The sequence below is a fragment of the Loa loa genome (assembly GCF_000183805.2).
Source record: "Loa loa unplaced genomic scaffold supercont3.44, whole genome shotgun sequence".
Lineage (NCBI taxonomy): Eukaryota > Metazoa > Nematoda > Chromadorea > Rhabditida > Onchocercidae > Loa > Loa loa.
Window position 1 is genome coordinate 115,551 of NW_018108224.1, and position 15,059 is coordinate 130,609.

At 31.1% G+C, this 15,059-nt stretch overlaps 3 protein-coding genes across 3 annotated transcripts; 2 read left to right on the top strand and 1 right to left on the bottom strand.

Annotated features, from left to right (window-relative positions):
- Positions 1–882: 882 nt before the first annotated feature.
- On the top strand, positions 883–2,188 carry LOAG_07398 (hypothetical protein; the record flags this gene model as incomplete). Its single annotated transcript, XM_003142931.1, has 6 exons — positions 883–1,059; positions 1,135–1,232; positions 1,558–1,642; positions 1,677–1,763; positions 1,863–2,030; positions 2,111–2,188. 6 exons carry the CDS (start codon positions 883–885, stop codon positions 2,186–2,188), a joined length of 693 nt encoding a protein of 230 aa, XP_003142979.1.
- A 1,154-nt stretch (positions 2,189–3,342) lies between these two features.
- On the top strand, positions 3,343–5,959 carry LOAG_17143 (CMGC/CDK protein kinase). Its single transcript, XM_020449802.1, has 7 exons — positions 3,343–3,472; positions 3,787–3,894; positions 4,128–4,316; positions 4,430–4,543; positions 4,695–4,820; positions 5,247–5,394; positions 5,658–5,959. Exons 1-7 carry the CDS (start codon positions 3,359–3,361, stop codon positions 5,882–5,884), a joined length of 1,026 nt encoding a protein of 341 aa, XP_020306620.1. The 5' UTR covers positions 3,343–3,358; the 3' UTR covers positions 5,885–5,959.
- Positions 5,960–6,249: 290 nt separating this feature from the next.
- On the bottom strand, positions 6,250–9,141 carry LOAG_07401 (G protein-coupled receptor; the record flags this gene model as incomplete). The annotated part of the gene is made up of 7 exons (XM_020447419.1): positions 8,920–9,141; positions 8,548–8,726; positions 7,929–8,136; positions 7,269–7,471; positions 6,970–7,069; positions 6,569–6,757; positions 6,250–6,414 (listed from the first exon to the last, which is right to left on the bottom strand). The coding sequence occupies exons 1-7, from the start codon at positions 9,079–9,081 to the stop codon at positions 6,250–6,252; spliced, it is 1,206 nt and encodes a 401-aa protein (XP_020302346.1). The 5' UTR covers positions 9,082–9,141.
- Between the last annotated feature and the right edge of the window lie 5,918 nt (positions 9,142–15,059).

Below are 15,059 nucleotides of genomic sequence, written 5' to 3' on the forward strand. Positions count from 1 at the left end.
AGCAGTTCATCCTTTGCAGTTGAAAATACAATGTGTTTTAGGTTTAGTTAATATAAATAAAATGTTATGTACACAAACTCTTGAACATTGTGCTTATTGTAGCCGGATGATGTACTTGCTTTGTGTTTCTACAAATATGTAAAATAGGTTTTTGTTCATAAAAACTTCCTACCAGTTCAGGCGACACTAACGGAATAAATGAGTTGGTATTAGATTCAGTGTTTAGGAAATGTATGCATCTAAAAAGACCACAGAATTCAGATATTAAAGCCAACTGGCAAATATATGAAATTGGCATTTAGTATCTATTTGATTTATATTTAGCTTTAAAGATATTGCCACTTATTGCTTGAAATGGGGATCGCAGTGCAGTAAGTGAACCGCCGGCCAGTTTGTCGATTTCTACATTACCCACGAATGGTTTCTTTTGCTATTAAACAAATTTCTTTTGCTATTAAACAAATGCTGACTCAGGGCAGAATTGCAAATTGTAGGGAATGTAATGCGAGTGGGTTCGAGGTTTGTGTATGACTTATCGGGTTAATAAATGTGATGTTAGAAGCGATCAAGATAAATGTGACTTAACGCTAGTTGCAAAGAAGCTTAAAGTGACGGGAATATTGGGAACTATCTACAAAAAGCCAATAGATAAGGTTCTGATTGGTGTAAGTAATACCTAGGAGTAATTTTGCTTGCGTATTATGATGTGTTTCGAACATTCCCCTTTATTGAGTATGTGTGTTCCCAGTTTGTTATCTTGCATCACTAGCTGACATGTTTTTGCATTTTTCATTTTACTATAACTTATATGAAGAAATTTTTTGCAGTCTTGGAAAATAATGGACGGAGAATTTCATCAAAATTAAGATAGTTTTCTGCTTGATGAGAGGTCGATGTGCTATAACAATGGTTCTACGTCATCTCTTATATCTTTTATTGTTTTCTCTGGTAGTAGCAGATGAGTATGACTATACAGTAATTGTGCCAGCGGGAAAAACAGAGTGTTACGGTTTTACGATTGCCAATGAAAAATACCAATCATTTGAAGTTGATTTCCAGGTAATGTTTTCACTAATTTTCTGGACGGAAATGAATTTTAATTAGAGATACACATATGTTGGATCTATATTACAGGTCATTGAGGGTGGCAAACTCGACATTACATTCTCTATTACCTCACCGAAAGGATTACGTTTGATCAGTGATTTGAAGCATGGTGATGGAACGCACAAGTTTGTCGAAAATCCCTAATTTTGTCATAGCTTTTTGTTTTGTTAAAATTTTTTAGTTTTATTTTTTTCCGATGTTGGAGTAGCACTTAGTCAAAGTTTAATTGGATAAACAGGCTGTCCTAGTATATTTTCAAGCACCTTTGCACAAATTCCATCTCTTCAAGGGACTGAAGAACCTTAGAACTTTTGTTTCTTGTCGGAGAGTGGGAAAAAAGTGATTAACTGGAAAATTACTGAGCTTCTATCAGTAAATTTGCAATATGCGAAATGTGATTATTAAAAAGGTGCTTATCAAGTTTTTTAAATTTTTTTTTTAATATTTCAGAATTGATTTGAGTATGGCTGGTGCCGGTTATGGTGATTACTTGTTTTGTTTTGATAATACATTCAGCATTCAATCAGATAAGCGGGTTTTTTTTCGAAATATTTCTTCTGGATGCGCAGGGTCACTTTCTTGGAGATTTTGATCAACAGATCAACGTTGGGACAGAAGTTTTGCGTACATTGGATACACGTGTTGACCATTTTCAGGTACCTTTGTATCACCTAAGTCGATAGCCAGTTTGGCTTAATTGGTTTTGTGTATTGATGTTTACAAAATATTGTTCAAGAGTACTTTCCCATTTTCAGAATGTGACGGCCAATGTTAAAAATAATTTGAATACTATTGAAAGGTTACAAAGACAATATGCAAGTATAGAATTAGCTGATCGAACTGCAATTGAACGCAGTTATGAAATGATAAATTTCTGGAGCGTGTTGCACTTGTTTGTCATGCTGTTTGCTCTCTTTGTGCAGGTAAATCGGATTTATGAATATTTTCAATGGTGGGAGAAATTGCTGATACTTGTCACACTGTTGAATGGAAACATTTTCAGGTTTACATGGTGCGTAGTCTTTTTGAAGCAAACTCAAGGATTGGTCTGATCCTACGAAAAGGTCACTTAAATGATTAATTCTCGTGTTTAAGTCAGATGTTATGCATGGACACTGCTGCTGGTGTTTATCTTCTTACTGTTAAATTCAGACTGAGTCATGTAAGTGAAATATGCATTTAACTGTTCACAATATGTGCCTATACTGTTTGCCAGTTTTCTTCTCTCTTTGCTTCTTACAACTGCACAGAATCTATTGTTTCTTAGAGTTTCGATATGTTGTTCGGTCGTCGGCACGCCATTTCGCTGCTCTTTCATTCATCTTTGATTTCTTCTAGCAATTTTTATAAATCTACTAAATTTCTTTGTTCGGTTTATAACCGATTTCCAAAATTCAAGAATTTTGGATATATCTAATCCTGATGTTATTCTTATGCAAATTTAAGTTTAATGTGACGTTTCCAGATAATTGTTTTATATTTTTACTCTTTATGTTCAAATTTGATATTGTCTACATTTGGTGCATAAAATCTCGCTTACTTAACGAAGTTCCAGTGCAAAAATAGCACATGCAGAAATATTAAAGCTGCATCTTGCGAAACAATTATTGTACTAATTGCTTCATATCTATCACCTAGTATAATATATCACCCAATACTGCATATGCATGTAGTTGGGAATTTAATACACCAGCATATTATCACCATTCTAATTTCTACTGTTCTACACTGCTATTTGCAGTGCAGTCACAAGAACCTGGTGAAGGTATCACATGCTAAGTTGATTTGATTTTTTTTTTAACCGGCAGTAGTTGTTACTCGATGTTCCCATGGTTACCGCAAGAAGTAGGAAATGGGCGTTCTATGGAAATCAAATTTTTGTGCACGTTATGCTGTCATTTTTCTTTTTTTCGTGTTTAGAGATTAATTTTGCGGTACTTTGTTCGGATGAAGTACAGAGCTAGCTACTGTGAGAAATTTTTTGGGTTCTGAATTGTTTTCCCCACCAGAAAAATCTGTTGTAATATACGGATTTGGGGGGGGGATGAGGTGCTTGTTTCAGCGTTTCATCCGGACGAATATGTATCAGACAAATATGTAACTCTTTCAGGAAGACGTTATTCTAAATTTCGGAAGGTCTTTAATTTGAAAGCTATTTTTACCAAGGGATATTTATCAGTCGAACTGGTGTTATAGTGATGAGATGATGACTTTCGTGCAAAGTTACATTGAGCTGTTGCAGAGGCGGAGGATGGTGTCAAGATCGAGGCTGTACACATCGGAGGGTTACGATAATTCTTATAATATCATTTCTGTTGTTGGACGAGGTGCATTCGGTGTCGTTCTCAAAGCAACTCATTTTCAAGCAAGTTGTTAGCCAAGGAATACGTCAAAATTGATTGCTGCGCAGTACTAAGATTGATTGATCTGAATTCTAAGACTGATAATTTTTAGCAATCGTTTATAGTTTATCAACAAATGTAGTGATCTTCGAAACCCTTCCATATGTGAATGGTTAAATGTAGATTTTTTAGGTCCATTCATTGGTTCATTTTCACTGTTCTCACTAGTTCATTTTTAGGACAGGATAATCTGGTCTAGGTTATTGGAACACCAACAAAAAAATCCATAGGATCCAAAATTGTTAATCCAGTAGCACAGCTAAAGCATTTTTTACAGAGTCATGAAGAAGTGGCTATTAAACGAATACCGCTGAAACGAAATAGTCGGAATGAAATTGCACTAATTCGAGAAGTGTTCGCTCTTCGAAATGCATACCACAAAAATGTTAATAGTTATTCATCACCATGAATAACTCGCCATATCTATTCAGTTTTTTGATCAACCAGAAACTTTTTTTTTTTTAAAAAAAGCGCGTTTTTATTGTTGAGTAAACGAAGGCATTGTTTATATCTTCGTATATCATATTTCTTAACTTGATAACTCTTTTTGAAATTTTCATCATGGATTGCTATCCGCTTAAAAGATAACTGTATTGAATGATATCACTTTCAATTAAGGTTGTGCGATTATTCGATGTGATGCTGAATACGGATACGGTTTCCCTTGTGATGGAGTATGTTGAATCCAGTTTGAAATTAGCAATTCAGGATTTCAATCGTCCATTAAATGACGAAATCCCTCGGTATTATATGTACCAACTATTTATCGGTCTGGATTATCTGCATAGCCTAAATATCATGCATCGGGTAAGCTATTAGCTTTAAAGTGAAATTATTTCTTAAGAAGAAAAAAAAATGAGCTAATTAATTGTAATGCTCTGTGTTTGTTGCGGTTGTATTAATATGTGTGATATTTGGAGGATTTAAAGCCGGACAATGTATTAATTACATCGACAGGACTACTAAAAATTACGGATTTCGGACAATGTTGTATTTATGTGTCGGATGATCCCAACCGAAATTACGACTGCCAGGTATGGATAATAAACAAAGTTCCACTACGCTCTATCTTTTTTTGTTCATTCGGCTAATTTCTGAGGAAATTCAAAGTGGTTGGACACTGGCGAATCGGCAGTTTAACACTGTGCTGTATTAAATGCACCTTAAGTTCGGTTACTGCTTTAGGTAGCATCAAGATGGTATCGGGCACCAGAATTATTGTTCGGTTCGACAGCTTATAATCCTAAAGTTGACGAATGGGCTTGTGGCTGTATATTTGCTGAATTTTATAATGGTGCACCACTCTTCGCGGTACCGTTTAATTTTAATTAATTACTCTAACAAAATGGTATCGCACATGGAATTGCTAATATACCCTCCATACGAAGATCCAGAATAAAGAAGCAATGTTAAAGTGTTGAACTTGAATTCCAATAGGGTTCGCTTGCCTAGATTTGAAATTGCTTGTTGCGACTGTAGTCTTTACCATGGCGCATATAAATACCATAATATCAGCAGGAGAATATCATCAGTATCATCAGAAGAACAAATATTATTTCGTTATATAGTTTCGAAAATATTGTTTCGTTTGAAATATCCTTTTGTTATATAGTTTCGAAAATATTATTTCGTTTGAAATATTATTTCGTGCTGTTGTTGGATACTAACATCTTCATTCCCATGAATTTTGAAGTTTATAATCGGAAAATGTATTAGTGAAGTAATTATCCATTGCAGGGCAAAAATGATATCGAACAAATCGGAAAATTGATATCGGTGCTTGGCTCACCTTGTGAAAGAAACTGGAAAGGTTGGGATATTATGCCGGGTTGTAGTAAAATTATTTTTGAGGATAATAAACCAGTGAACAACTGGAAATCAATAGGTAATCTCTTCTTTACTCTCATTTCTCATAAATTAAGATCAATAGGCTAAAAATGAATAAACCGTTTGGATAAAGTGATGCAAACATTTATCCAACATATTAGTGTTAATTAAGATTACACGATCTTCATAGCGCACTCCGAACACAATTTTTAATTTTCTCATAGATTTGTTCATAAGCGTTTCTCACCTAATATTTTCTGGAAATGTCTCACTTTATGCTTAAAACTCGGATATCTTATTTTAAATGGAATTAACTTTCAGTGCCATTAGCTTCCGAAACATGTCTTTCATTATTGCGGAAGCTCATCGTTTACTCAGCTGAGGAACGTTATTCAGCAGAAGTAGCTCTGCAGCACGAATTTTTTATTGTTGATATACCGAAACAAGCACCATATGTGCCACCTCCAACGACTTTTAAAATTTCACAACAGACGGATTCTATTGAGCTTGATTTGGAGGCTAGTTTAGCGCAATACTGTGTAAATTAGCTGAATGTTTATTAGTGACATGAGGAAAAGACAACGATGTAAAATTCTTCTCTCTTTCGTTCCCCACTAAATAATATCCATTTGTTATGATATTATTTCCGATGTGATACAATAATGTCTAATGAATGTTACTGTAAATTGTATATAAACATAAATGAGATCAGACTACGATATAATACTGTCAACAGATAAACATCCTAATATTTGAAGTAATTAAGTTGAATTTAATTCGATTCGATTCGATTCAATTAAACATAACAATGCCATATAGGAAAAAAGAGAAAATTAGAAAAGGTTTGTTTTCAAGTTCACACTTCTTGTGCAATTTCATTGTGATTCTTACGATTGTCAAGTAATGATATATTTCAGTTGTTTACTTCAGCTAGAAATTTACTTCTCACCGAATCCTGCCATTGAATTGAGCGTCGACTGAGGGATGTGCTCGCTTTTCGCATCTGAGGTACAGGTGCGAAATTTTTGGACTGTAATGTTGATGCTTTTCTCGATTTTCGGCTTTCCGATCGTTTCATCTAAATTTTGAAAGAAGTTTACAAAAGTTCTCAATAGATATTTTCTAACTTCTAGCGACCACTTATCATATCAATTCGAAGAGGTATTTGGAATGCATACAAAATAGTTGAAAGAGAAAGCAGAAAAATGCCAATCAGTGAAATGAAAACTAACAAAATGGGAAAGTAATATGTGCATCAGACGACGACGAAAATGCACTGAACTTGAGCAAAATAATACAAAATTAAGGACTTTTCCAGTGATAAGCAATGAGTTAGCGATGCTGACTGCTACTAAAAAAGGCCGTGGATTCTCTTTAGAAATGCCAAATGTTTCCCAAACGAATGGTATCAATGATGGAGCCTAGAAATCCAGACAATTTTTGATAAATGCATTTGTTAAGAATGTTGTGTTTACCTGGAAATTGGGCAAAATTGGTCTAAAACAACTTCCCAAGGCTGTTTTGAATTTAGTAACTGTTAAAACGGTAGACTGAGTAATTTATATTTAAGAAAATAAATTTATTGAATTCAAATTAAGTAGAACAAGAAAGAGATAGGAGTTCGAAAACATACATGGGTTATAGTAAAACAGGTTACGATTGCTAGTACGGTAACAGTTACTTTCCTCTCCTGCCGTTGCATTATTCCGGTATCATTACAATTTCGCAACATACTGTAATGACGGATATTCATGTTTAAATTTATTTTAAAATTTCAAAGTAGAAATAAAACTCAGGAGGCAGTTTTTTTTTCTCTCCTTACTCTCCTTTATATGCATTTCATCCTAATTTTTCTCTTTCTCTCTCTTTTGCCTTTTCCTATTTATCCAATTCCTTCGTTATTTACAGATATGATATGATAAGAAACTAAACCTATAATCACTGTTAGTACTGGTACTACGATTTCGCTGTATTACGACACGATTACGCATCAAACAAATAAGTGATACGTTAAGGAATGCAACAGCAACAATTGGTACTAAGATAACTGTTATCAGTTGTAAATACTTCCCATAATGAATGTACTTTGTCAGCGCATTACCATATAACTTATTTCCAGTCCAATTATAATCTATCTGCAATTTACATCATATTTCTTTGTCTTAGTAAGTTTTAGATTTGACAAAAATTTACTACTTCAATCGAATTTATTTTAGAATCTTCTAGCATTGTATATATTTCTTTTCTTTTGGGACAAGGATTTTTAATAATTTCAAGTGATACTTTAAAAATGTTCATAATAGATGAAAGACACTGCAAGCAAGTGAACTTTTTAACAATTGCATCGTAACTTTAATCTCAAATACTTTAATATCCTTATTGGATGACTCGACGAAGTAGTCCTATTGATATCATAATGTCAGTGGTCATTTCAATGTGTAACACCCGCTATCAGTTGTCAATGGGAGACATGCGGCAATGAATGTAATTGAGAAACGGTCGAAATATTTTATTTCCAAATCCAATATAATTTATCAGCTGTCAGTTAATTAATTAAGAAACAAAAATGAATAAAATGAGAGAGAAACAAACCGGCCTAACGTTACCCTTTAGTTGAGTACCATTGCATACAGTATATATGCTGTATTTGTAAGCAATATGATGATAAAATGTGATCACAAATGCGCCAATAAATATTGATACAATAATCAGCAGGACACCCTTTTCTTTCCACTTGAAATGAGCGTGAACCGGTGATCGAATACCAATAAATCGTTCCATGGATACCGTAAGCACTAACCTAAGAACCGAATGCTGATAATATTATCAAGGTTAAAGCATTACTCTATTAATACATATATATATAAGAGCATAAATTAAATTGTAAACAAATAAGAACAAAAACAAACATTATTGATAAATATATTATATCGAGTTATTTTAGTTATTAATTCAGTCTTTGTTCTTTGTACAATTAGATAACTTATTGAGACAGATCAAGCAAGCATTAATTTGGATAGAAAGAAGGAACTTAATTGTTTCCCAAACAATCTATAGGTAAAAAATATTTGTATGGATAAATAAAATTAGAAGTTACATAACAGTAACTTCCACTTATTTTGCATATTTTTAACTTCAATAGTTCATAGAATTCAATAAAAAAAAAGAACAGAAGAAGAAAAGGTGAAAAATAATTTAAAAAAGGATAAACCAAGTTGCCGCTGTGGAGAAGAAATTTGCGAATGCATTTAATTGACGTTTGCTAACATAGTAAAAATAGCGAAATGTATAGCTATGATATGCGATTTCAAATGAGGCCAATGAATGCGGTAACATGCAAAATAACAGGGCTAAATCAGCAAATGCCATTGCTGACAATAATGAATTTGTCTAAAAAATATTGTTGCATATTTGAAATGAAAATGAAATGGACATGTATCTTTTGCATTCATGTCAAGTATTGAAAAATTGATAACGATATGACTAAAAAATCGATAAAGATATGATTATAGAATTGTTATAATTCGTACAATTATTATGACAATAAATTAAAGAAAAAAAAAGATAATGGAATAAATAAAACCTTTGAACGCATTCCTTTGCTAAGTAGTACGATGAGATTGATGGAATTGCCAGCAACACCAAATATAAATTGTACGGGGAATACATAATGTTGCAAGAAATTATCCAAATTGCTATTTGTTAGTAAAAGTTGCTTATCACCGAGACACGAAGTCTCCAGCATCAGAATGCCGAAGAATAGTTCTCTCCGGCTAATTTGATTCGTCAAAATTTACTGAAATTTAATTAAAACTTTATAAGATAAAATTCATAAAGTGAAAAACTAGAATAAAAAAGGTTAGTAAAAATTCATTAATTGCTGCTACAGAAAAGAAAAAAGTGAAAATAAAATTCATCGGCAAGTTTTAATTGGCACTGTAAAATGATTTAATTCATATCTCCCTACTCAGATTCTTTGAAACAATATATAGTTAACAGAGAGAGAAAAAAAAAATGAATATTCATTAAAATGAAATGAAAAATAGAACGACAATGCCAACAATACTAATAAACTGAAATGAAATTAAAAAATAAATGAATGTTACAAAAAGTACGAGATAAAAATGGACAATACATTTGCTTAATTGTAGACAACATTGATTAATCACTGAATGTTTGAATGTTGATAAAAGCTAATGCAAAATTGTTGTCTCGTTTGAACTTATACAGGAAAAATTTTTATATTCTTAGCTTTTCCTGAATACGACTAAATTCTCGTATTCTTGATTCTGGAAAAGTTTTGGCTCTTTTTCTGGTTTCTTTGATCCTTTCCTTTACCAAAAAAAAAAAATGAAAAAAATAACTGCCAATAGTTAACCATATCTTTACATATGACAACTTTAACAATATTTAATTCTTTCAATAGGAAACAGTTGAACAAAATAATAAATCCTCAATTGATAAATGTTCCAGAAAAAATGGGTAAGTTTCTGTCTTTTCTTTTTTTTTTCATCACTCCAAGTGTTAATTAAATACTTAATATCTCTTTATGACTATTAGAAACTTGGTTATTTTATTGCTTCAACTAGCCAAGGAATTTCTAATATTACTACAAACTTTGTGGAGAAAAATTTGAAATGTTACAAACAGACTTGTCATATCACTGATAACATTCCTAGAATGAAGTTATAATTGATGATAGTACTAAACAATACTGTGGTTCATCCACTACAGAAATATTGCATCATTCAGTTTGCAGGAGATAATTAATTGTTTCCAACAATCATTCCACACTTCTACCGAAGTAAATTAGTATATAAAACAGAATTTTACAGCTGGTGATAGTACAAAAGATATGAAATCTCTAGTTTTAAGTTTCGCAACAAATTTTTTAATATACCTAGCTGTCGTTTCGACCATTCACTCATTGGCTTTTTTTACGGACCTCTCAACTACACCCTTATCCAAGCTAATTAGGAATCATCTTAATTCGACGATATCCACAATCCTTGGCAATACTACAACTAAGAAGGCTTGTGAACTGATATCTAAAGAATCATTCAGGACGAAATCTTACATTCACCAAAATCTTAATTGAATGAATTGGAACTTTATACAGATGCAAATTTATGCATACGCTTCAAAATTTTCATGTGTCATCTATTTTTCCGGAAAGCAGCCTTACCACAAAATTTTTCCGAGCAGCAGTCTTATTGCTTTATGGTTATCATCACTAAATTTGATACATTTTTTTCTTCATTTTAGAAATTAATGGAAGAAATTATAACGCTGCTTTGTAAAACCAAAAATATGCATTAAATATTACAAAAGTATTCGTGTGAACTGATCTGATTCATTTAAAATAATGGATTTCATGATTATGAATGCAATTGATCTAAAACGAACTGCTGAAATAACGAAACAATTCAGATTGATAGTCTTGAAACCTGTTCACTTTGTTGAACTAGTAATAGTCTTAGTTTGTTTGTCTATCAATCAACATATTATTTAATTTTTCAAAGCTTTCGAGAAGCATACTTGTTCATATAGCAGTTATCAATCTAGCGACTGTACAAGTGAAAAAGAATATCGTTTCAACTGCTTCATCACTTTAATTTTACCCTTCTTGCTTGATAAAAAATGAACAAAGAGAGAAGGAATGACAAGTGTTCGGTATTTACTGTTAAATGGCCAAGTTTTATTTCTTCACTGCTTGTTCTAATGCGTTGGCATCCAAATTTTTCTTGATGAAAGACCATTCTAATTTTTTGGCTTATAGTAAGGACCATAAAATTCAAAAGTAATGAATTTTTTCAACTTGAAGAGAAACTTTAATCAAAACTTTTAACTTATCAGTTTACCAAACACTGATAAATACAATCTCCGCCTGTTTCTTACTCATCGCGCTGCTGTCTTTAACGGATCATATTTTAGTTCGTGCAGACTATCTGTGGTTCGCTAACTATAGTTTGGAAAGCATTATCCCATAAAAACAATCAGCATGCATTCTTGCCATTCATTATAAGTGATTGCTTATGTATCACTTTTGTGGATACACTGGAACTGTTGTCTATCTATAACCTAACAGAGAGTCAAGTCATTGAGGTCATAGGTCAGATTTTCTGAGTTGTAGCAGTCGTAAGTTATGAGGTTTGGTTATTGCCAATAAAACAAGAAAAGAGCTATGCAAATCAATCAAATGAATGAACTGCTAAATAAATTGAAATGGAAGTGGGTAAATCATTCATCGTTTATAAAAATTTGCGTCTGTTTGCCAGATATTGTTAGCATGATAAATACATGCTTTGATTGATTGATCTCTCTTTCTAGTTAAAAAAAAAAAATTTTTTTTTCAATAACTTTATATCAGTAAGCTTTTGCTTCTGCTAAAACAAAATACATATTTGGTCACCTGTCATCTCAATATGTCCAGTGTAATTTGCAAAAAGTTCACATTTTCTGTTTCTGCAACTTGCAACAGTCTCTATTATATTTCAAATCATTCGTATAAAATTGGTTGCCATCGTTAATTATTAGAATTTGCAAAACATAAGAGCTAAATCATACAAGGATTAGTAATAAATCTTACTAAATTTGAAAGTGAAATACTCTAACAATATAGCCTAATTCATTTAATTGCTATTGTCCTCAAACTTTCAAATAAAAGAATGAAATTAGTGTTTTTACAATAAATTTTGATGTATTTTGTCGGAATTTGATTGTAAAAAATTATTATTATTATTATAATTTTAGAGAAGTCTTTAAATATCGTTGCTAAATTTCATTTTATAGAAGTAAAATCTCTAAAATTATTATTACTACTTTTTTTCGTGATAGGAACCTTTTTCTTTTCCAAAAAAATCTAAATACAAAAGATATTTTGCATGATCATTTAGAATAACCAAAGAATTAAATCAGTTGAATGAGTATGTGTGACAAAGAACGATATCAATACTTCCCGCAATTATTCTTCATACTATTTCCTTTTCTTTCGTAAAATAATTTATAATTTGTTACTCTTAAAAATCATGAAATATTATGCCAATAAAATTAAATGTTATTCGCGACGTTTCGTAAAAGTGTGGACATGATATTTTGTTCTACTACAGTAAAAGAAAGGGAAATAGTATATGGTTAATTAACATAAAAACAACTGGAGGAGAAAGCAAACAAATAAGAAAATTTAAAAAAAAAGAAACAAATAAATGGCCAAATTAAAGAGTAAAGTGAGGTCAAGAAATAATACCGATTTTTTAAATATAAAAAAATTAATGAATAGGGAAAGTAAAAGCTAAAGCGAAGATAAGGTACTTCAAAATGTTTACTTCCTTTTACACAAACAATTATAGTCCACGTATCTCAAATAGAAAGTTATCGTGCATTAATTGTAAACAATATGTTGACATGATCTGACCTGCAATAGAAACTTGATAATCCTAAAATGAGTTTTTGTTCTATAATGTTTCTAATAACATAATATTAACTGTTACAATTAGTCCGAAACTCTCAAAGAAAACTTACCATTATAAGCTTAAACCTTTACTTATTGTACAGTAAATAATAGTACAAAATTTCAAGAATATGTTCAAAGAGTATTTGTTGAAAACGATGAAATGGATTTAGGAAAAGGTGAAGATTACAATTTCGATTGTTGCTTAATGTTATTCATCCACTTTTTCATATTGTCCAAATCAGTTATATACCATTCCTTCTGCTAACACTACATTCGACATATGATGCTCAAATAGAGTGATCTTTCTTCTTCAGCCCAACTGGTGGTATCTTTGGCAAATTTAAAGTTTTAAAAAGATGAAAGATCAAGTTGAGGATAATTGACATTACAAGCTGATTTTTGCCTTTTTACTTGATTCATCTAAAGACAGTATTTATTGATTTTCTGGATGGTATCACGAGGAGACATTTTTTTTTTTTGTCGGAATTGATGCCATGACCAAGTTTGTAAAGCAATCGCTTAAGGATACTTGCATTACTGTGTATACGTTCTGTAGAATTACAAATCGAAATTTTTGAGTTAAATAAGAGTATTAGTTGATAAGACTTATTTTTGTGATAGTGGTTGATGATACGTTCGATAACTTAAGATTTTATGCTATGTTTTATGATATATTTTAACTTTAGGTGGTATAAAAGAAAGATTGATTAAGTTAAGTGCAAAAATTCCTCAAAATTCAATATGTCATCTTAACGAACACAGTGAAGTTGATTTGATCCATTTCTTTATTGGCCAAAGTCTAACACATTATGCTAGCTAGAAAGTTTTTCCCACTACCACAAAGTATGGCATTTTTATTGAAGCAGAAATTTGATGCATTCAAAATTTATGAAGCATTAATACTTCAGTTCTGCAAACTTCATACAAAAATTAATAGAGAAATTAAGTTTTTTTCGAAATTTAATCTTTATAAAAGTGTTCCATTTTAACTAATATTTTGTATCAAATTAATAAATGTTTACACAATTCCTCGATAGTATTATTTGAAAGTATGTTAATTGTTTATAATTCATTTCGGACGTATTAACTTTTTTTGCTTCCTTAATTTGGTAAACAGATATAAATGATTTATTTATCTTTATCACCTAATATCAGCTTATTTAAAATCCATCTTCTTGATAGGGTGCTAAGAAGTTAAATGTAATTTTGGCAAAACAAAATAAAGTTAAAATTTAATTTAAGTAGCGAAATTTGGTGTTTTAATCATAAAAACTATAATTTAAAGAAAATCGATAAGCAGCTTAATCATTCTTAATCCTGCTTTTTACCGTCTTTTTCCATGGAACATTTATACTTCTGATCTTGCTTATTACCTCGAGATTGCGAGTGAGTTCTCATGTTTGTGTAGCATAAATAAGTCAATTTCAAATAGCTTCAGATAGAAATAAAGAATTATTTAGGACACTTAATCAAAACAAAAAAAAAAGAAGAGTGGTGGGAAAATCTCAACACAGCATTACATTATGAATTTGGATTAAATTATTATTTTTTCGAAAAATAAGAGGGCTTCTTCTACAGAAGTCCATGAAATTTTACTTTTTACTTATAGTTCAAAGGCAGAAAATTCGAATTTCACTATAGTATTAATAAACTTTTTCGACTCATTAGACACAGTTTAGAAGGTCAAATGGTAATGTTCGCGTAATTTGTGAAAAGCATCGAATGGATGAACAAAAATTGAAAACTGATTTGACGGAAGTCTAATGACGATTAAGTGCAATCCGATAATCGAGTTTAAATCAATAAGGATGTGAAATTTAAATTTAAATTTTACATTTAAATCAATAAAGTCATCAAATTGTGGTCTCTAAAAAAATAAAAAAAATATTTAGTTATTGCAAATGCAGGAAGTTAAATTCAAATCTTTTCTAATTATCTGGATTTGATCTCATTCATTTATTCCGCTTAATCGATAACATTGCCAAAAACTCGTTGAACTTCTCGAAAATTGTATCTCTTTCTGGAGGTCTCAATGCTTTTTTAGTTCAGTGTGGGACCATTTCAGGCCTATATATGTACCGTACCAGATGGTTGCTTGTTTTTAAAATATTTGTTTTTTACTAGGAATCATGTATATAAATAGATAAATAAATAAATAAATAAACAAACAAACAAATAAATAAATAAATAAATAAATAAATAAATAAATAAATATATATATATATATATATATATATATATATATATAATAATTATATATATATAACTAA